Source organism: Anser anser (assembly GCF_964211835.1).
Source record: "Anser anser genome assembly, chromosome: 3".
NCBI lineage: Eukaryota > Metazoa > Chordata > Aves > Anseriformes > Anatidae > Anser > Anser anser.
Window position 1 is genome coordinate 24,921,694 of NC_139722.1, and position 23,427 is coordinate 24,945,120.

The following is a 23,427-nucleotide window of genomic DNA, read 5'->3' on the forward strand; positions in this document are numbered from 1 at the left end:
AATGCTCTTGTACTCTCCCTTGCACTTTATTTGCATATGAATGCACTTCTTCTCCCTGCCTCCCATTCAAAAAAAAAAAAAAAAAAGTCCTTTATTGCTAGCATATTGGCCAAACCACACACACAAAGAAAGTATTTTGTTGAATCCTGAAGGTGAAGGTCTTTTCTTTCCAACACATCATAGTATGCTGCTGAGTTTGAGAGTATGCTGAAGCTCCTTTCTTTCAGAACTTGTCAACTTTAAGGCATAAGACCAAGTGGTATTTATTGCTTGATATCCTTTCTTGGAAAAAAAAAAAAAAAAAAATGATGTCTGGATCCTTGACCCAGAGACAAAACGAGATCTATTTTACTTAGGCTGGAGTTACTTGTAACAGTCACAAATGTAAAACTAATCCTATCAAGCAAATTCTTACCTTGAATGCACTTTCTTCTTAAGAATTGGCCAGGAAAACACATATTTAATGTCCATTTGCCATTTATGGCAAGCATCTCATGACATTCTTAAAGAAACAAAATTTGAATTCACTTTTTTGAGAAGCAGGTTGCACAAAACAGGGGTTTTCTCTTACTGTCCTGTAGCTCCAAGAAGCACCTGCTTAAACTTAAAAGCAAGAAAACACGTTTTGAGGTTGGCTGCCTCTTTTGTGGTGTAAGTCAGTTAACATGCAGGAAGTATCACATTGGGTTTTATGTATCAGAATGATTAACAAATACTGCTTTCTTTGAGGTCCATGCTTCATATTTAAGGAGACTTGGAAAAATCTTGTTGGCAGATCCTAAAAGGAAATGCTTGATGCAACTGTATTCCTAAGAAACATGTAAAGGAGAGCTGAAGCATGTAACTGTTCTATAGGTTTATATTTCATAATACAGCCAGCATTCCAGACCTAAAAAATAATTCAGAAAGAAATATGTTCTGATTTAGAGTACAGATATGCAATTTCTCTAGATTCAGAGACTAATGATAAATAAAAAGGGCTTGTTAACTTAATACCATCTTTTCCAATGTTTTATTAATAATAATCCTTCTTCAAATGTGCATTAGAACTCATAATGATGCTCACCAGATGTCTTTTTGCTAGTCAGAAAAGACAATGCTAACTCAAAAAACATTTTGCAATAAAAGCAAAATGTAAAATAAAACAGACACAAATAACATAGAAGAAAAATTGCATAGCAAGGGAGGGGAAAAAGCAATTAATTTGAAAAATGTACAACTAAAAATTAAAACATAGTTTGGCGAAGTTTTCTGTTTGGTAACTGTATTAAAGAGTACTGCTTGTCTTATTGAAGCAATAAAACAAAATGTTGTCTGCTTAGAAAATGACCTCTAACCTGCAGAAATATGTAGTTCTAGATGAAGATGAAATAATAGTTTGGAAGGAATTAAATTTATTCCAGTTTCTACCTTCTGTATACATTTTTTTCTGCATTCTTGAGTCTTTGAATTGCATTGAGGTGCACTGACAAAACATTCAATTCACTATACCAGAATATTCACTATACCATCTTGTTTAATTCATGGTGTAGCATAAAAGCTATGATTCAAAAGCAGACTTTTCAGGGTAGTGCCAGGACAAGCTGCAGGTTTCCCAGTTTGTGTGGACACAGTATTCTCACTTCCCTGAGATAAGGTTTTAAGGAACTGTTAACAAGCATCTCTGCCCTGAAGCTGAAAAAGCAGCTGTAGCATATCAAAGTGCTCTTGCCTTGGTTTGTAGAAACTCTTTTAACACAACTTTGGCAATATCAATGGTCTGATTAGTAATGTTTCTGTGATGTTTCACTTATTAAAAGCTCTGAGGACAGGTATTTTTGTGCATGTTCTGAACAAGCACATCAGGATCTCTAAGGAACCTTCTTTTCCTCTAGGGAACCTGCTTTGGCAGGGGGGTTGGATCCGATGATCTCTTGAGGTCCCTTCCAACCCCTACAATTCTGTGATTGTGTGATCTCACTTTGGAGCTGGTACTGTACAAGGGCTCCAAGAACCTAGTGCAGTTGTTTGGTGTGGATTTAACTCCAGAGCTCTAGCCAAAGAGCTTCATTCAGATGGTAGTGAGGCTTGGCTTCAAATACTGAAGGAGAACATTATGGTCATGCTGAAGCATACCTACACTGAAGCATGCATATTTGACATAGATGAGGTTTTCAGCCCAGAAGGATTGGAGAAGAGTAAAATCTTGTTCTGAAGCCATGTTTTGTGCCTTGTGTTGTATTCCAGAATCCCATAAAGTAAATACAACAGCATGTGTTAAGACTACTGTAAATTGTGGCCCCACCTCTGACTTCAATCATATATCCTAACATATTCTGTACCATGCCCAATACTGCAGTCCTTCTACCACAAGAACCCGTACTTGTTCATGAAATTTCAGTGTTTAAACTCAGTTCTGGGATTTATATCATTATGATTGGAAGTTTAATACTAATATTGTTACTATAATGCTATATTTCTGTATTGTTGCAATACTGTATTGTTTTTTTCCTCTATCTCTGATTGAGAAATGTAATTGAAGGTCTGAAGCTCTGAATTCTTTAGCAGGGACATTGGGAGCTTACATCTTGTGGTCGTGGTAATATAGTGGGTTGGGTTTAGAAACGGGAATGATAATTTCTTATGGAGTGGTAGATGTCTAGAGAAATAATATTAAATCCATAGATTGATTTTGAAAATTAGGCAGAGTTGTTTTGAAATTATTATACAAAAGTCAATCAAACTTTTTCTACAAAATTAAAATGCTTATGTATGCATACTTGTGCATGTTTATGTAGTTACATAGCTTACCTAGTCACATAATTGCATTCATAGTTACATAGGTCTTAGCCATGATTTCAGAACCTCCTCTTACAGGATTATGTTGTTGACCATGTTATGTTTTGATAATCATCTTATGTTCAGTTATGCGTGTCTCCAATACTGCTAAAATTAATGTTCTGTCCTACCTTTGTGCATGCTAAAGACTTTCATATTTATTACTGACAACTGAAGGATACCTCTTTTTCTTCTGACTTCTTTAATTCTAACTCATAAAATTCTTATTTAAAATGTACGGGGCAAACACTCTTTGCACATAAGCTAGGGGGAATCTGTTGGGAGGATACTTTTTAAGGTGTCTGTTTTAAGGATTGCTGTAATCTTTGAGTATACCTTGTTATACTATTATTTGGTTAATTTTCATTCATTAGGCATGATTTGTGAGTATATTAGTATACTAGTAATAGTATAAGTAAATAATATTATAAATTATAATATAAATAAATAAAATATAGTATATTAGAATTATACTTTAAAATAAATATAATCTTGCTTCTTCAGCATCTCAGCCAGTTTCTGCCAGTCTTTTGGAAGAAACCAGAATCATTGTAAGTTACAGGGTTTCTTTGTCAAAGTTCAGCTGCTGTTTCGTTTCCATCTGATCAAGAGAAAGAAAAGGCAGAAGACAAATACTAACCTTTTTTTTTTTTTCCTCTGTAGCATGCTAGACTGGAAATCCCTCACTTTTTTTTTTTTAATGATTAAAAATTCCATTCTTTTTTTTTCTGCTACTGGATGCTTTGATACCAGATGTGATGAAGAGGTTTCCCTTTTTTTCTGTCTCCTTAAAGTTTAATGTTTTTAATATATGTGTTGATTAGTACAGCCTCTTCCACACATTGTACTGTACTTATGAACTTTAATCCTTTTAATGGGAAAGATTCTAATTTAAGTGTTTTTTCCAAAGGAGAAATCTTTTCGCATTTTTGATGTTTTCCTGTTTCTTTTATATCTTTAGCCAACAAGAACACTAGTTATGACGAGTATGTCACCTGAGTAAGTATTAAACATTTTGACTCTTTAGTCAGCATGCAGTTAAATGTTGATAATCTTTTCATGCCTATAAAAATGAAATTAATCTTTTGGCCATGTGTTAAAATTTTATTCTGTTATTCTGGCTAGAAACACGTGCATACCTGTGTGTGTCATTGCTATCTACATTGCATAGGGACATATCTGTGTTTGTGTTCTTATGATGCAGACTGAATTGTTCCATAGGTGAGCTCAACAGGGTTTCAGAGGAATAAAATCATAATATTAACCAAGTTTTGAATTTTTCTGAAACATAAGAGTTAGAGTTTTATGTAGTGAAGGATTCAGACTTCCAGCCCAAGACTTAGCCTTTTCCCCATATGCTTTGTTTCTCTAAAAAAAAATAAAAAATAAATTAAAAAAAAAAGATTTGAAACATCAGTTTAAAATGTTTTCTTTCATATAAATAGTTGCTGAAGAAATATCAGTTCTAGGCTTTTTAGCCACTTAGTTTCAAAATATTAGAAGCAGCTGCCACTGCATATTTGGGAAGAGTTAATATTTTTCTGGCATGTTCTTATCATACTCTTAAAACTCTTAAAGCATAAAGACATCCAAGAAAAACACAATTCCATATTTTATACTATACTTGCTTACAGTTTTTAAAATTGTTTTTCAAAACTCAGGATATTTCTACTACCCTCAAATCTGTTTCAGTATTGAAGTAATTAAATTATGACAGTTGCATAGCGAGCACTCAGAAACAGCACTTAGTGGCTGTACTTTTAGAAATTCTTTGTAAACGGTTGTCAATAGCAATTAACAAATATACTACTATGTAGGTCAGAAAGGCAAAATGGTAGTATTATTTTCCTTGTATTTAATGTGAGTGGATGCAAATAACACCAAGACTGTAAATATATTTTTCTAGTCATGCAGTACAGGATCACTGCGAGGGAGGGAAAGATAATAGCTACAGCCCAGATAAGGGTAGTGGAAAACAGAGGCTGTGATGTGCCTAAAAGAAGAGAACAGATCCTGGCAGCTGGGGAGAAAAGTTCTTTTGTTGAAAGAGGTCATTAATGTTATTTATTTTATGTTAACATATGTTGACTTTTCTAAAAAAAAAAAAAAAAAAAAAAATTACTATTTCATAAAATAAAAGTATCTGGTGATTAAAAATTGCTGTTCTTCAGAACTTTTTCATTAAGATTGTGCTTTTGGTTGTCTACAGTTGTAGGGATTCATCAACCTGTAAGCAGGTGGAGGGAAGGACACTCTTTCTGAAAGAACTAAAAGCAGAAAATAGTCTTCCAGAGGGCAACCCAGTGGCCAAAATCCCATTCTACTACTCAGTAGCTACAGCTACAAAAGTAGCTCCTTTGAAATTAAAAGTCAAGATGCATGAATTCAGTGGTTTCATGGCCTTGGGTTTTGTGATGATATTAAATGCTGCTCACTGATTCACAGCCAGTAGCTATCTATTTTTCTCAATCTCAAATTCAGTGAAATTTTGCTGTAAATTTGCATCCAGTTGGTTTTTGTTATTGTTGTTGTAAATTTGTATCTGGAAGCTTTTTTTCAGCTGACCGAAGTATAAACTGGTGAGTTGTCAGTGTAACTTAAAAGATATTATACACATAGCCAAGGCCAGAGTTCACAGTAACCAGTGGCAGTATTTAAGCTATTAAGTCAGTGGTTCAATTTCCAAGTGTGTCCACATACACTATCAACTTTTGACTTGTATGAAGATAACTTGCTATCCTGTTTTTACTATTCCTTTGTTTGAAATTTCTTGAAAAAAAAAATAATAATAACAAAACAGATTGCTGTCTTCTTTGTGAAGAATGCTTCACAGGTTTTGTTAGAATTCCTCTAAGTAGTATTTGCTTTAGCTGGGATATTTGTGGAGTTACAACTGTTACTCCACTTTCTGTGGAGTGAAATATAGTGAGAACGAAGCAATCCCAGAGGCCTCAGGAGATGTTCTGACTGCTTGCATTATGTCAGTGATTAATTTCAATGCTTTACCTTAGAAGATCATCGCTGTGATATATATGACTTCATTCAAGGTTGTGCTTACTTTTTTTGTCTTACATAGCATGCCATAGACATTTCCGAGAAGACACTGGAACCAGGCTTTCCTCTGCAGATCTTTGCTGTTCAGTTATAATAATGATCACTAATGAGAACAGTAAATTGTTCTTACACAACAGCTTTTCTGTAGAGATACCAAGATCTCACTGTTTTCGTGATGATGTATTTATGTGCTTCAGTGTAACTACGTAGAGAACTCAACTTAAAATTCCAGTTGTAGGTGGCCATTCTGTATTTTATACGCGGTCCATAAGGTGGTAGTTTTATTTAAGGGTAACTGAATTTTTAATTGAAATATTGACTCAGATGTATAGGTAGCAAGAGAGAACTTTGACTTCTCTCTAAATTTAAACACAGCATTTTATTCAGATGACGAAAATCTGATACTTCCTAATGACATCCTCTGAAGAGTGCTGTGTCTGTTTACATTTCTTACTAATACTTTTTTGATAGTACTACAGAAGCAACCAAGAACAGAGCTCTGTTGTACTAGGCATTGTACACAAACAGTATGTTAGATAATTCCGAACTGAAAAAGCTTTTATTTAAACAAACAAGATAGATGTGGGGTACAAAAGAGCTTTGATATGCAAGTAGATATGATTGTGTGCTGACAGAAAAAGGTCTGTTTGGACTCTGTGGAAAGGCTAATAAATTTTGGGTTAGCAAATGGGTAGAGGTTGAGGGAGAAAAGGATAAGAATTGATTGGTGAGGAAAGAAGAGATGTGGAAAAGTAAGAAAACTTGAGTTAATTTGTGTTGTGTATATATGCTTTTATAATCCTACATATCAATTCAACATATCTTTTTTTCCTTTTGTCCTTTTTAGGGAGCAAAATGCAGTAATTCAGGTGGTGAATAAACTTGGAGACTTCTTGTTCTCAAATGTTGTATGTGAAACAACAAGTCATGTAGTTACGGGGAGTCCTCGTCGTACCTTGAATGTTATGTTGGGAATTGCTCGTGGGTGTTGGATTGTTTCTTATGAATGGGTAAGAAATATATTTTTTAGTACAAAATAAGTTTAATTTATTTTGTATAGCTGAAATATCAACCATGTTTATGTCCATGTTATGTGTGATGTTGAGATACTCGAGCTTACAATCGCTCAATTAGAGTTAACTTGTCTGTTTGAAGCTCTGCGTTACACTGAATACTGTCTTTCACTACTTAATCTAACCAATGTATTCCTGTACTGCACCTCAGTGTATATTTTAGAAATGCTTGAAGACTCTTCATCTCACGACAAATGCATTATTTTTGGACAGACTAGAGAATAAACAAAGCATTTCTGCTCAATGTTAACCAAGTTATTTTATTCAGGTTGAATTTTTTGTATACTTTTTTAATACATTTATATTTTGTTCTTAAATATGTATTGTGTTCAGAATTGGTTAATAAAAATAAGAGGAAGTTATTAGATATTTTCCTGCATTGTGGGAAAACTGTTAAAAAAAAAAAAAAAAGGAAACCTTGTAGATGAGTAATTTGGACATTTTGTAATTTACAGAAATAATTCCCAGATGTCCAGATCAAATAAACATTATATTTCCTCAAAATTTCTTGTGGACTACCACATAAGGTTACCAGACTGTTACTGTAAAGAGAAGATAATCATGAATTGCTGTACTGGGTTTAGCTGGGATGGAATTACGTAATTTTCCTCATAGCAGCCCATATGGTGCTGTGTTTTAGACTGGTGACCAAAGCAGTGTTGGTAGCACAACAGTGTTTTGACTGAACAGTGCTTGCACAGCATTAAGGCCTTCTCTGTTTTTTCACTTATCCCCGCCAACATGTAGTTTGGGAGGGGACACAGCCAAGAAAGCTGACCCAGCCTGACCAAACAGATATTCCATGCCATATAATGTCATGCTCAGCTGGGGGGAAGTTTTCCCAAAGTAGACATTGCTCGAAGACTGTCTGGGCATCAACCTGCTCATGCATCACTTGTACTTTTGCAATGCTTGGTTTTGATTTTTTTTTTTTTTTTTACTTTTTTTTTTCCTTCACTTACTAACAGTCTTCATCTTGACTCACGAGTTTTTTTTCTTGCATTTGCCCTTCTGATTCTCTCCCTCATCTTGCTGGGGGCTGGAGACTTGAGCAGCAACTGGATGGGGGCTTACCTGTCAATCAGGATCAAACCACCTCAGTTGCTCACTATGATTATAGAGATCAACTGCAAGCCAGTTAATCTGGCATAACAGATGGCAAGTCTTCACGTTTCCTCATGTTTCCAGATCTGTAAAACATTAACGTTGGAATTTATATGGAAGTATAAATTCATCTATAGTAAAGAGTTGTAGAATTACTTATTATTTTTCTTCTTTTTCTTTTTTTAATAAATTCTTAAAAATTTAGTCGTTGGGCTGAAAACAAAATAATCTGTTGCCTTTTTGTTTTCAAGATGTCTGGCACCTACCCATGTTAAAAAAAAAAAAAAAAGCTTCGCCTATATATTATATATATTAAAGAAGCTGTTATGGTATCCTTTGAGGTTTTAAGACGTTGAAGTTTTTGATAATTAATTTTCCCTGGGATAAAGGGTATTGTATCTTAGGTCATCCTAATGAGCCAGCAATGTGTCTTTGTGGGGGAAAAAAAAGACAAAAAAGACCAAAAAGACCATCTTTGGCTGCATTAAGAACAAACTTGAGCAAAGGGGTCTAACTAGACGATCTGGTTAAAAATATGTCTTATGACATATGAGAATTCTTGTCTTATTTCTAACTATGTTTGCATAGCTTTTCCATCTTTTTACCCAGAGTAGTTGACTGAATACTTTATTCAAAGGAACCATGAGGAATTCTGCAGAAAACAAGTCAGGGGAATTCCATTTAAGCAAAATAATATTTTCCTTTTTATAATACTAAAACACTCAATCCTTTAAATGCCTTTCTATACTGTAGCTAATCCTACCATAAGTACTCTCATTGGTAAAATACTTCAGATTGGATTCTTAAAATAATCAGTCTGTTTGGAGAAATCATTAGTACTTTTAAAACAAGACATTGTTTTCAACAGTGGTAATTGTCTTGCAGAAGATCTTCCTTAACATTTAAAGTAACTGATTTTTTATTTTTTTATTTTTTTTGCCATTGCCTTTTGACTTGTAACATGGAGGGGGCATTTAGGCAATTTAGCCTGCTTTTTTCTTTTTTTTCCTGAACAATCTTAAAATGGTCTTTTTAAAGACAGTTGTTGGAGAGTTATCAAATTTACCATTAGGCATTTAATCTTTTTAGCACTTCCTTCACGTATATTTCAAGATGAATTATTCAAGTATATATGATGATTCAGTGTGCTAGTGGGAGGCCTTAAATAATGACTAGTCAAACACTGTTTTCAGACACTTAAGAACTTAACGTTTGACATAAATTTTCCTACATGGTGTGGATAAGAGAACAACCTGATTTGCCAAGGAAAACTTGGGACTAATGCTGACCTTATAGCTCTAAAACCTGCAGGACACTTCATCATGTTCCATGCCATACAAGTTGCCTGCTGCTGAATTAAATAAAATAGTCCATGCTTGATTAAAAAGAAAAAAAAAAAAAGTGATAGAAAATTGGATTCCAGACTCTTTTTAATCAAAGTAAAGGGAAACATTTTTTAAGACTATAAGTCCACAGAATAAACCATGCCTTTCCACTTTCTTCTTCCCTCCTTATTTCCTCCTTTCTTGTGTTCTCTGTAATCAGCAAGACTGCGTTCTACTAGCATTGAAATTAAGTATGTGTCAGATGTTATCACTTATTCTTTCCTAACTTTCAGTATTCCTATATCCAGCACAGTTTGATATATGCTGTGCTGCTTTACCATAACTTTTTAAGTTAAATTTTCTTTTGTAACCGTGCATTAGAAAACTTCTAGACAGCTCTTTCTTCTCAATATATACACTTATATTTTTAAGTATTACAGCTTTTCTTAATTTCTTTCTACTACTGAAGGAACAGTTGAATAAGAACACATCATGGCTTAACGATAAAAAGTAGTTTACTCAAGAATAATATTATAAATCATCACTTGTTTTTGTCCTACATGAATTTGAAGCTTTTTTTTTTTTTTTTTACTGTTGCAATGAAAATACAGTGGTTGAAAATTGGTCTTTGCTGCAGTCAAAAACAACCTTTTAGCAACTTAAAATGGAGAGTTCTTGCTTTTGTGTCACTGAAAACTGAATATTGTAGTGAGTGGTGACTTAATTATTTACTGCAGGACCTGTTCATGAACCCTGTATCTAATTTACTTTTTATCTAGGAAAGTAGATATGATGTCTTTGTACTCAATTCCAGAGCCATGATAGACAAGCATTAATCCATCTTCTGTTAAGATAAACAAAATTCAATTCTAAACAAAATTCTGTAAATACTACAAGGATTGATAGAGGTTATTACTGTAAAATTGGCCTGGAAAATGAAATGGGATTACTTAATCATAACTAATCTTTTGGGTTTATGTTTTAATCTATTTGTCGGGTTTTTTTTTTTGCCAATTACTCTTGGTACAAACATCATTTTGGTGCTATATGGACATGATGTACATGTTATAGAATATGATACATCTGTCTTGGCTCAAGATTATTTGTGAAGAAATTATTTTCATGCAGCACATCTCTAAGAATTGTATTAAAAATTGCAGTTTTCTTGATTCAGTTAAAGTTGATTTATATTGTCATTAAAAGAAATGGCTTGGATTAACAGGTTTATTTTCAATAAATGTATACAGCTATAAGTATAAGTATATAAGCTATAAGTATATAGCTAACAGATTTCAATAATGTCATTGTAAATTGTAAACAAGTAATTGTAAAAGTATACAAAAGTATCACCTTAAAATTTATAACTTAAAATCTTAAGTTGCAGTCTTAACTGAATGTTTTTTAGTAAGTTGCTGTACTTTGCTTGGCTAAACACAGCAATGCATTATGTTTAGAATTATTTTTAAGTTGATTGACTTATTAATGTACTTAACTGATGTTTAGGCTTGATATGCTATAATAGCTATATAGAAATTTTCTCTGTACAGCTGTTGCATTTTCAAATAATTAGTTTTATGTTTTATAAAAGTAAACATAATATCCTTTTGCTTTTGTAATAATGAAATTCAACAATAAGTATGAAGATATGCCACTTTTCGTTATCAACAAAAAATTGCTGTCCACTAACAACAGCCCACAAAAATGAACACCTCTGCTCCTCACACAAGTAAAACACTATTTTCTATATCACACAAAGCACCAGCTTTTGCAGCAGTTTTTATAAGAGATTGCTTGTTCCCCTGAAAGTTGTCAAGCATAAGCTACTTCAGACAACAGTCTATAGAATTTGTTTCTGAAAATGATAAGATTGCTTTCTAAATTGTTTGCATTTTGCTTCCAGTAGCACAAGAATTTGGGCAAAAGAACTCTTTCTAGAAAGTTAAGAGATGGACTAATTGTATGTGGGAAAATAAGATTTACATTAGTAGCTTATTATCAGTCTGTTTAGTTTATAATCTTGTTTCATTTTATGATCTGTAACATATTAAAGGATAAATATATCATGCTTAATATGTATTATGCCAATTTTTGTCCAAGGGAACATCTCACAATACTGCTTATGAAATTTTATGAATAAAGTAATTTAAATGAAAACTAATAATATATGGATTTATATAACAACTTTATCCAAAATAATTTTTTAACAAACAAACAAAAAAATCAGTTAGCTGTGAATCAAGCATGATGGTAATTTCATGTACTGGTGAAATTCAGATTGTTGTAAGGTGAATAATGGCAACAGTTTAATGGTGCATGGCTATGCTAACAGTAAGAAACAGACATAATATATTTGAAAAGTCTGGAGAACCATGTAGGCAAAATGTGATTGCAAGAGGTAAATGATCCTAAACATAGGGATTTACTTTCTAACAAAATCCACGTATCCCATTTTGGGGAGTGTATATATATACCTCTTGTTAACTTAATACTACCTGTTGCTATAGGAGCAGCAGGGTATTGGGTGCATATGTTTTTAAGGTTGAGTCTACGAACTGTGCTGTCTGTCACTGGTGGGTAATGATACTTTTTGGACTCGTAATTAAGTCCTGCCAAATGATAACTACAGGAAGTACCTTGCAATGTTCAAATATCTGTAAAAGGAGAAAGTTATTGAATTGTGTGATAGTGGGCAACTTGGCAAAGAACTTACCAGTCTTTTACATATATGGGAAACTATATGGCTCAGCTCACACTCATGAAGTCAATGAGGAAAATAAACTCTCTGTTCATCAACATGTCCTTCAGAATTTAAACTATCTAGAAATTAGTAGGAAAATGACTTCATATGACTTACGGGTAGCCTCATGATAGGAACTTTGGTCCCATAAGGATGATGCATTTACCAGTTGAGAGAGTCTCTGAACCCTCCTTATGAGGATTTAAAATTATAGATAGTCTACTGGCTGCAACTTATAATGATGATTTTTTTTTTCAAGAATGGCGTAGAAAATCAGCCTAGAAAAAGTGCTGGATGGAATATTTTTAGATTTTTTTTTTGAAAAGTACGTTTCAGAAGTTGAAAATATACCTATTTGAAGTAGTATATAAAAGACAGAGTAAGATCGTTGTTCAAATACTATGTTCATTTGCTCATCATAACAATAGAAAATCATTTCTGTGACAGGCAGAGGAAATACTTAAATGTAATTTCAGTTTTCAATGTGTAAAAATGAGGAGTCCGTATGTAGGCAAAGATATCCCTGAACATTTGAAGTACTCTTTGATTATCCATTTTGTGATGGCCCTGATGAGAAGTCTGAAAGTTGTCCAGAGTGTCAGGATCACAAGTCTGCAAGGATCATGTCCATCCAGGATTTTGGAGCTCAGCTGAACACAAATGATCATGTAGTTTCTAGACAGTCAGTACTCTGCTCTGTTAGCAACCTTTTTTTTGATCCATAATGTACAGTTGGCGGAGGAGGACACCTAACAGAATGAATCAGAGCTTTTCATCTTTGCAGGCTGTATTGTATTATATATAATAGTTTCATAATCCCAGCCAGTTGTAGGAGTTGATAATCAGTCCAGTATTGTTCAAAACCTTCATTTATGATCTGGCTGATGGGACAGAGGGCAGCCTCAACAAACTTCCAGATAATACAAAATTGGGAGAAGTGTTTAATACACCCGATGGGTATGCCCATTCAGAGGGATCTTGACAGGCTGGAAAAATGAAGTTCAATAATGAACTGAATCCAGAGAACAGAACTGATATAATATGGCAATTGTTGACTTTCTTCCCTTTTGACTGCCTGTTTAAAAATTTTATTCTGGTATCACAATGCAAAAAGCTGACTCTTCTAATATCCTTGTAAGATTTTGAAAATGAACGTGGCCATGCATAGAACTATGACTGGTATTTTAATGGTTTGTTTTATTTGTAAAATTTGTACTTTTCAGATTGCTTGATTTTTTTTATTTTTTTTAGGGAATCATTTGGTTTGGGTAAATGAAATATCAAACCGACTATTGTAACTGCACTGTTGGTTCTAATTGCACATTCAAATATTTTGCTATTTTAGAAATTATAAAAGTTCTGCTTATGGTTTAATTTATTTTAGGTTCTGTGGTCTTTGGAAGTTGGCCATTGGATCTCAGAGGAACCATATGAACTTTCATCCAACTTCCCTGCAGCTCCTGTAAGTTTGATTGCCCTTTAAACTTGTAAACGCTCTTTTATTTCTCTGAAAAATTATTGGCCCTATACAAAGGTATTGTGAGCAAGAATGCTATGAAGAAAAAACATATTTGTCAAAGAATATATTACAAGGAGTTATTTTCTCCTTCATCTACTACTTCTTGAAGTGTGTATAACAACTAACTTCTGAAGCTTATGCAGAACCTTAAACAGAAGGTGCAAAAGATCAATTCACCAATTAACAATGGAATAAACTAACATCTTATGTAAATATAAATGTACTTTAATTTACTTGTGGCATATCTAACTTCTACCCACACATATATATACTGGAAAGGCATGTTATTGCCTAGTGAGAATATATGTCAGGTAATGGTGTCAATATTTTCAGTCTGAAAATAGCTTTCAGAATGTAAAATTACTGTGGACTTCTAAAAGTATTTAGTAGGTAAAATGAAGCATTTTTCCTTTCTTCAGTGCTCATTACTGAGCTCAAGTACTGAGCTGCAAACTAATGCAAAAGTGTGTTTGTGGTGGCACAGTGTATCTGTGCAGATCTAAATGTCTGCACTCCTGGTGTTGTAACTGATTAAACACTAATTTCATTTTGGATTTAAAATACTCCAGCAGGTTGCTGGTTGATCACTAACAGTTTTGCGAAAAAGGTTTCATGATTTCTCTTACACTGCAGCTAGATAAATATTTCTTATCTGCTACTTGTTTCTCAAAGTTTCTTACAGGTTTTGAGGACAGAACATTTAATGGCGGTTGAACTTTATTTTTACCATAGTTGTATTGACTGTTAAGAAGTCATTTTTAACTTTCCTTCTAAATCCATGATTTATGTAAATTGACTCGTTCAAGATGAAGACTTTACTCCATGATTTTAAGCTATAAGTTCTCAAAGTGAAGCTTTTTTTTTTTTCTGAAATAAGCCCCAAGAAATTAATCATTCATTATAATGTAGTACTTTTCCCCTAAAAGGAGGAAGCAAATTTTTAATATAGCAAATACTTTAATGGCAATGCTTCGGGTGAAAAATAAATAAGCATATTCTTTCTTTCTGCATTTGTACCCCCCCCCCCCCAAAAAAAAAAAATCACCACAGTACTTCAGATCAAGCTGCTTTGAGTTTTCTGTTTGTTCTCAGACCACCTTGTCTAATAACCAAGTATGCTATCAGTAACAACTTCCATAGCATTCTTTGGAAGTGATTCCTGCTGGTGTTGGTTTTTGGACTCTGTTTACAGTTTTCGTGCCTAATGCAGAACTAGGAGGAGTGGAGAGATGATGAGGAGATAAAATGGAGGGAGGCATGGTTGTGCTGAGAAACTTGTTTGCAGGGTTCTTCTTCAGCAGAGGAACAACGTCAGTGTTGAAAGTGATATTTCTGTCACCTTTCCCTTATTGGGTCATTCTTGTGTTTTACTGTAGTAGATACCTCATATTTAAAGATACAATTTTTGTTTGAGTATGAATGGAGTTTACATTTCCTTTCTTTTCTTGTTATATCTTCTTTGCTTCCTAACGAGCATTAGAGAAAATGGAAGGGCATTCTACTTTTATGTACTGGTTGTTTTTTGATTACAGGAAGGAATTAAAAGAAGGGAGTTATATTATCACTGTGTTTTAATTATTTGTATCAAACCAAAGGAGTGGTTGCAGCCTTCTTTTTCCTATCGCATTCAGTCTGAAATGCCCTCCTCTCACTTCACTGTGCTGTTTGCAGTTTAATCCATGCAGTCTCATTTAGATAATGAGATCACTTCAAACATATTCACTCTATAATTTTACATTCATGTTGATGAATAACTACTCAATGTTAAAAAAAATCATTTAACAATTGATCTGTTAAATGTCTATCACAGTATCATTAATCATCTTCCCGGAATAGTCATCAGAAAGAGCCTTTTGCTTTATAAAAACTTTTTTTTTTCCAGCGAATTTAAAGTAGCCATGCAGTATTTAATTATTCTTGTTCTATAGTGTTTTCTTATTAAAACAATGAAAGTTATTATCAACCAGAAGTTAGCACTATTTTTCTTTGCTAGGTCAAATATTCATATTGTACAAGATTCAATCACAATTTTTAAGAAGCCTTTTTCAGATTATTGGACTGGATATACTTACTATCAGAAATATTGGGAGTATTTTCTTTATTTATCTGATTAAATGAGATGAAGGAGGAAATACGCTATTTCTATTCAATTTCATGGAATCATAAAATATCTTATCACATACTTATCAGAAAGTACCTGTGAAGGTTTAGTTCAATGCCCTGCTTCAAGCAGATCTAATTAGATAAGGATACTAAGGGACTTTTAAGGTCCACCCTGATGCTAATAAACAAAAATCCAACTATCTAAGTGGAATTTCCCAAATTCCAATTTGTGTTCATTGCTTATTGTTCCACTGCAGCACACCTCCAAGTAGGGTCTGCCTCTGTCTTCTGTGTCAAACTGTTGTAAAAAACAGTAAGGTCTCCCTTTCTTCTTGTCTTGTCCAGGCTAAAACAAAAAGGCCTTCTCTCCCAAGCTTTCTTTGTACATCATGTGCTTCAAACCCTTTACTATCTTGGCAGTCTTCTACCAGACGAAAGACATGTAGAAATTAATGAAAGTAATTTTGTGAAGTATTTTTTAATTTGGTATATCTTTACAAGTTTCCTATGAGAAAAAATAAATTACTTAGAGTAATCTTAAATATATTGAAATTGTAGTGTACAACTCTTCAGATGATGACTTAATTTACATTCATTGGGTTTATTTAAAATCAGGTCATGAAGTAATATTTAGAAGTATTTTTTGGCTCTGATACTCTTCAGTGATGCTGACATATATTTTCAGTGAAGAAGAATGGTGGTGTTGTAAATGGTAGGGTACTCCAACAGAGTTTTAATGACTGCTAGTATGAAATGAAGAGTTTACCTCCATCTTTCTCAAAATCGTTTACTGTTTTTAAGATACAATGCCTTTTATTATGTAAGCCTCCAGAAATGTTGTGTCTGGGCTTTTTGCTTTGTTTTGGTATGAGGTGTGTTAGCTAATGGTTTGAGGTCTTGTAGCTAATTCAGTCAGCTGCTGAAATTAAAAATTTATAAAATTATTACTTTAAAGCAAAGACTAAGCATGAAAATTAAATTATGTAATTAAAAAAAAAGTCAAAAATTACCTGGTAGAGTCATTTATTCACATTGTGTCATACATTGAGGGCCTACCTTCTTCATGAAAAATTTTGAGGGAGAAACCCTAACCTTACTGAAAAACAAACAAACAAACAAAAAAACCTACCGTATGACCTTTGGTAACTTTCAGATTTTTTTTTTCCTTTTTTTTCAAATGTAGTAATTTCTTTCTTAAGTCACATGCATAAATTGAATTTCATCAAATAACATGCATATGTTTTTTAAGATAGGTTATTTTTACAAAATATTTAGATGGACTACAGCACCATGACTGATTGTCATAGACAACTAGACATTTGGTGTTAATGCTGTTGTCTCAGTTTATAAAATACTGGTGAGTTATTTTACAGGTAAATGACAAGGTAATAAAAAAGTGCAATTTTCATAACAATGTAAAGAAACACTATAATTTGCAGGGATTTTTGTAACTTAAAGATAGTGACTGTAATAAGTGCAAACTGAAAGAAATGGTGTTTTTTGTACATGGTATTTCTCAAGAATAAATGCAAAGTACTTAAATGCTATTTGTCCTCTGTTAAATAAAGTAATACAGGCTGTTGGGGGAAAAAAAACTGAATAGGTGTAAGAAATTGTTTAGGAGATTATGGGGGAAAGAATGTAATAACTACAGTATTGAGCTAATTACAGAAGAGTATAATTTCTATGTACATAACGGCAAACAGACACACAGATAAATAGTTCTAGACCTAGTTAAGTGTTTTATATTAGAGTAATGTTTGAAGTTCAGTGATGAGGCAAAATACATATTGCTAAAACTATTTTAGATATCTTTCACAGTTCCAGTTATTTACTAACACATACATAACATAAATGATCGGTAAAAGACAGTCCTTCAGTTGTCTGACAGTTTCTTGGATATTCTTTTTATTCAGTCATTTAGCCAAATAACTGTTATATCATGTTGATGCTTTAGACTTTGTGTCTAGTTGAATAATATGAGCTTTAGCGGATCAAGGCTATTGCAATTCAAGGATTGGAATGAACTGATCCCTTCAGAACATTAGCGCATGTTTTCTGGGCTTGAAAATGAGACAAGTTGCAGATGTGTTTATATGCTTGGCAAATGAAGTCTTTGAAGACTATACAATACATAATTCACATAAGAATGCAAAAGCATTTAAAAATCTGCTGGTCGAATCATCATAGTCGTGGCTTTGAGAGAGTATCCTGAGCCTTTCCAGTAGTACCACTTAATACCGTTGAACTTGTTGTTGTTCTGTCGTAATGGGTAATACATTCCATTGAGGTTAGAAGGACCACATGCATCAAACCACCACCCTGTAAGATCAGAAAACAAAGGAAAATGTCAACAGATGAAAAATATCTGCACAAATAATTTTCAAAATAGTATATATGAAGATTTTAAACTCTTTTTTGTCCCAAAATGAGAAACAAATCTAAAACGAGTTTCTCGTTCCCGTGATTTGGAAGTGTCAATATAAAATATTTGCCTCCAACCCAGTAAGGAAAGGTATTTGGGTATTAACTACATGTTCTTAAAGCTTATGTAATCCTTTGGAGTTTAAAGTTGCATAGGGAAGGCGTTGAAGCTATGTTAATTAATTATCAATATCAAACTATCGTTGAAAATCTGAGGGCAAAACTTTATTTAAAGTGTAATGATATTGAGTTGTCTTTGCTTTTCATCTGCTCTTTTGTAAATTCCTGTCCTTTGCAGATTTAAATTCCCTTTTCAGTTGTTTTTAGAGGATTAATTCAGTTATCTGTTTCAGTTCTGTGTGCAGATAAGTTCAAAACAACTGTGTTGATACTTGGTAAGAAGGAGGAAAAAGCAGCCCAAACTTATATTGTAACCTTGTGGTCCTGACCTGTTAGTAGGTCATAAGGAAAAATTATTTTTATTAATAAGATAATATTTTTATACTTTTGTTATGATGGCGATAATATGCATGTTCTGTTTAACAGGGCAGCAATCCAATTATCCTTTTAGATAAGCAGAAGCTCTTTTTGTGCTATAGGGAAACAAGCCATTTCTTAAGAGATTGCAGGAAGAGAAGTCATATTTACAAAAAGCAGTTGTTTACATTTCAGAATATAGAATTCTAGATTGACAAATTATAGAATGACTTGTGTGGTTCAGGGTCAAAACATTACCTAGAACTCCAATAAATAGTGAACAATAATTAAAAAAGTGTACATGCCTCTTATGTGATTTATCTTAAATGCATGTATTGACATTTCATGATCATATTGAAATATGGAATTAAATACTTGTACCGTTCCATAGCATATATGTCATATGGCAGGTTTGGGGGGTTTCTTCTCTTTTGGATAGTTAAGAAATGTGTCTGTGTCTAAAAAATCAAGAGCCATTTCACTGACCAACTGAATCTCTAAAATAAATTTTGAAGGGCTTTAGGTGTTTTAATCTCCAGGACTGTTAACTCATTCCTTGGAAGAAGAATCTGCTGTCACTCTTGTTAGTTCTGTAATCACAGACTTTCTTGTACCCCAGCTTGAGGGACTGGTGTGTATGTGTGTGTTTGTTTGTTTGTTTTCCCAGTTTTAACTTCTCTTGTTTTATATTAACTTTTGTCAAATGGTAAAATATTTCATTTGGAGTTACCACTCTAGCATTTCTGTCAGTTTGGGGTTTCTTCAGTAGTCAAAATTTAGTAAGTCAAAATTACCACAGTTTATCTCATAGACAATTTCTGTGCCAATAAAAATAGGAAGACTGAGAAAGAAAAAAACATTCCTACCTCCTGTTAGCATTTGTGAACATTTGCAAATACATTTGTCATTGTCTGCATCCTTTGTGCTAAAATCATTTCCTGGTTGGCTTATACTGCTTATTTTGCCTGCTGTCCCCGTAAGTCCTTTAAGGTGGATCCTGCAGAACAGAGGAATGGAAAAACAAATATTTTGTGGAAGTTAATGATAGTTGATCTACACAATAATGATGAAATAATTTGCAGTAAGCATCCTGTTCAAAGAGTTCAGTTCTCTTCTAGCTAATGCACTGTTGTACTGAGCGGAAATGGTCAGCACAATATCCTAATGAACAGTGTCCACGTTAGTAGAGATAGCTGTTTTGTTCATGCTATATTAGAAGAAAACGACAGCAGGTAGATAATTTTTTCATATATAATTTCTTCATTAGGCTTTCTTCTGTAAGTAGTTGTGTGCAATTTATTTATTTTTTTTAAATTCAAGTTAAAAAGCTTAACCAAAACTTTTTTTGGTTCCTGTTTTGCTATTACCACAATATGGCAATGTAGCATTACAACTTGGCATCTATGAGAGATAAGAACATTACCTGGACTCTCAATCACCAACTAGTAACTGATACTAAGGATTTTCTAAAGATTTCCGTTTCCATTTTCCAAATTCCTTCTCCTGGTAAGTTTGTTTCACTTCCCTAGCAAGTTAAACTTTCAGTGAGGCTGCTCCTGTTTAGATCTCCTTATGCAGGTACAGACACAGTGAGAAGAGATACTGGAGCACTGACCTGGGGAGGCAGTTACACAGCTATGACTATGTTACGCAATTCAAAGCGCATGTCTTGAACTGGGTGGACTTAAACCCTCTGTTCCCACAGTGACTCTTTGCTGATTGCATTTCTGTATCAGTAGCTTGCCTTTCTCAGAGCTATTCTCTTTGTTTAAGGAGTAGAACTTACTCTGAGAACTAGCTTCTCCCCAGATAGGTCTTGATTTTGCATGTAATTCTCTGCTTATGATAGAAGTTTTCTTTGGTAATTTAATAGTTAGGAAATATAAAATGGGTTATAATAACTTATGTAAAAATATTATGAATGAATGAATTTGTATTTATTCAGATTTCAAAAGATTAGCTCATTACAAATTTCCTCAAAAATCTCAAAAAGTTAAATATTCTGTTTTTTCTTGAGGCAAGTTTAAAACTTTCTATTTAAATACTGACCCCTGTAAGCCAGTTTATAACATATTAGTAAAGGTTCTGGGAACAAAGTTTGAGCCTAGACTTGATTTGCAAATATCATTTGAAGTTTAATATAAAGCAGAGTTTCATATGACTGAAGCATGTTTTAAAAGTATGGCTTATAACAGAAGATTATAGTCAGTGGATGTAAATTGAAATGAGATTCTGATCTCATCACTAGATGTCAGGAAATCTTCACTGTGCAGACAAGCAATGGAAGAGGTTGTACAGTCTCCATCTTTGGAGGTTATGAAGACCAAAGTGGATAAAGCCCTGAGGCACATAGTCTGACCTCATAGCTTTGAGATCAGGAAGTTGGACTCAGCTAGAGTCCATTCCGATCTCAATTTTTTCTATTATTCTATGAAATGTCAGTTTTATGAACCAACTCATTCAGCTGTTTTAATGTTTTTAATATAATGAAAGTTGCTCTTGCTTGAATAATCTCGTTTTTTCATTTTTTATAATTTTAAATATGTTCTTTAAACTGTTGCATTCTATGATGTAGTCCATGTTTGGTTGTATTTTAAAATAAAGTATCTATTTACAGATAACCAACTTAGTTTTCAGTAATTATTTTTTAATCACATAAATGGACAAGGGGTAATGACCCATATTGCAAAGGTTGTCTTACCAAGTATTTTAATGCATTACTTTAAAAAAAAAAAAAAAAATCTCTGCTGTTGATTCTAACTGTTCCCAGATGAAAAAATATTTGCTTTGGAGATGAGACAGCTGTATACTACTAAGGCATTAAGATCTAACATTCTGGAAGAGGGAGATGCTGATAGTGTTAGATTGCTTTGCATACAAGACCTGAGTTGAAGTAACAACTTCATTTCTCTTGGGTGTCAGATTGACTTTGTTTACATCAAATAGTTGTTAGTGATCTTGGAGAAATTGACCTAAATTTAGGTATTTTTCTCTGTCCAGTCAGGTAAAGCTCAATGAATCTGTAAGATTCATATAAAGAAATGTTTCCCAGACCATGTAGTAGAAAAACATCTGTGATACTGCAGAGTCTTGAGTTCTTCTATACACTATCATACGATATCTACTGCATTGACAAAGAGCCTGTCAGAGTATGAACTGCCCGTATAATTCACTTGTGGCTGATACTATGTTAAAATGCTATAATAATATTGAAAGTTTTTTTTCAATTTTTTTAAACAAATATGTAAGAAAAAACTGTGAAGCTTTATATTTTACTGAGTGATGGAAGCATAAATAATATGTCCATTAAAATTCTTGTTAAAAGTGGATGGTTTGTAGGGGTTGAGATGTTATTTGGTCCTAGCGTTATTTTCGTAGGTAGGAACGTTATTCTTCAAGAATCCAAGAAAATGGTTAAAGGAATGAGAGGGTAGCATTAGCTCTCTATGCAGTGAACTTCTTCTGGTGAAAGATTGAAATGGAAAATCTCCTTGCAGCATTGTCTATCTGTCATTCACAGTCCAGAAATTAATTTATTCCCTGGAATCATGATTTGATAGTCTCTTGCCATTCATAGGCTTTGATAGTCTTAAAGCCATTTGCACTGTTGATCCAGCAAATAGTTCCCTTTTTTTTTTTTTATTCAAATAAGGAAAGGTGAATGTTGGTTTAAAACTTAGGAATTGTTACAATTGTATTTTGGTAAAGAAACATTTAACTGATAGTCTAAACCATACTGTTTAAAGACAAGGTAACTCATTAACAGATTTTAGGATTTCTTTCTTTAAAATGTCAATTACATTTACCCAGCTGCAAGATACAAAATTTTGTTGAGACAAGAAGAAAAGCAAATCTAGAAGTTAAATTTGTCTAAAAGTTCTCTTTGACAAAGTTGCCTGTGATGTGAAAAAAAAAAAAATAATAATAATCAAAAATCCATTTTCCCCCTCATACCTTTCTACTACGGAGCTTTGAGAGTTACCCCATGTGTACATTTGAACATGGCAGATGGCAGTTGTTTTTCTGTGTAAAGAGGACACTTGGATGAATCTACATGCTTGGAGCAGAAGATGGATGTACAATAGCATTTTATGCCCCTCTTTCCTCTGCAACTGCAGACTTGTTCTTATTGACCTGAAAATTGCACACTGCCATCTGCTGTATTAGTATGTGTATCCTATACTATGCCATACTATCTCTTCACCTTTGTGCATCTGGTTTGTTACACACACACAGTGTGCACTAGCAAAATGTACATTGTCTCCTTTGAAAAAAAAATTAAAATGTTTTAGGGAACAGGTGAAAAACAAGGCAAGCACTACTTTCTGAGTGAATTGAAAAAAATGTACATAATTTGTAGAAAACAAGGTAATGCATCTACACAGTTTAGAATAATTTTTTCAGGTCATTTTTTTTTAATTCAGACCACATTTTCCTGCTTACCTGTATTTTTGTTCTTCATTTGCTAGATAGAATTGGTCATACAAAGAATATGCTTCATTTCCTTCCCAGTCTTTCAGGAGTATTTTAAGAACGTAACGCTTCTGATTAGTCAGTTGAGAAACAAACTCATTTCCTAGCCAGTACTCTCCAGCAGGATCACCAAATCCCTGTAATTCAAGTTGTATATTTAAATAATTGTGTTTTCTGTGTTGTTTTTTTTTAATTATTATTTGTGTTTGAAGTGATCACTTGATCAGTTTTAACAGTCTGTTAACTCATAATTTTAGTCTGTGAACGTTCTAGATGTTTAATATTTCAAGAAGTTGATTTCAGCAATGACAACTTTAGGAA

At 33.3% G+C, this 23,427-nt stretch overlaps 2 protein-coding genes across 8 annotated transcripts in view; one reads left to right on the forward strand and one right to left on the reverse strand.

Annotated features, from left to right (window-relative positions):
- MCPH1 (microcephalin 1) overlaps positions 1 to 23,427 on the forward strand; it is a 130,533-nt gene that overhangs the window by 32,098 nt on the left and 75,008 nt on the right. For all 4 annotated transcript variants that reach the window (XM_083830809.1, XM_083830810.1, XM_083830811.1 and 1 more), the window contains 3 exons: positions 3,779 to 3,816; positions 6,719 to 6,881; positions 13,495 to 13,572. In XM_083830809.1, coding sequence (XP_083686935.1) covers positions 3,779 to 3,816; positions 6,719 to 6,881; positions 13,495 to 13,572 — 279 coding nt within the window. The remainder of the gene's footprint in view (positions 1 to 3,778; positions 3,817 to 6,718; positions 6,882 to 13,494; positions 13,573 to 23,427) is intronic.
- Positions 16,739 to 23,427, reverse strand: part of ANGPT2 (angiopoietin 2) — a 48,172-nt gene continuing 41,483 nt past the window's right edge. For all 4 annotated transcript variants that reach the window (XM_083830813.1, XM_083830816.1, XM_083830814.1 and 1 more), the window contains 3 exons: positions 23,077 to 23,243; positions 19,500 to 19,630; positions 16,739 to 18,054 (listed from right to left, as the gene is read on the reverse strand). In XM_083830813.1, coding sequence (XP_083686939.1) covers positions 17,894 to 18,054; positions 19,500 to 19,630; positions 23,077 to 23,243 — 459 coding nt within the window. In that variant the 3' untranslated portion in view covers positions 16,739 to 17,893. The remainder of the gene's footprint in view (positions 18,055 to 19,499; positions 19,631 to 23,076; positions 23,244 to 23,427) is intronic.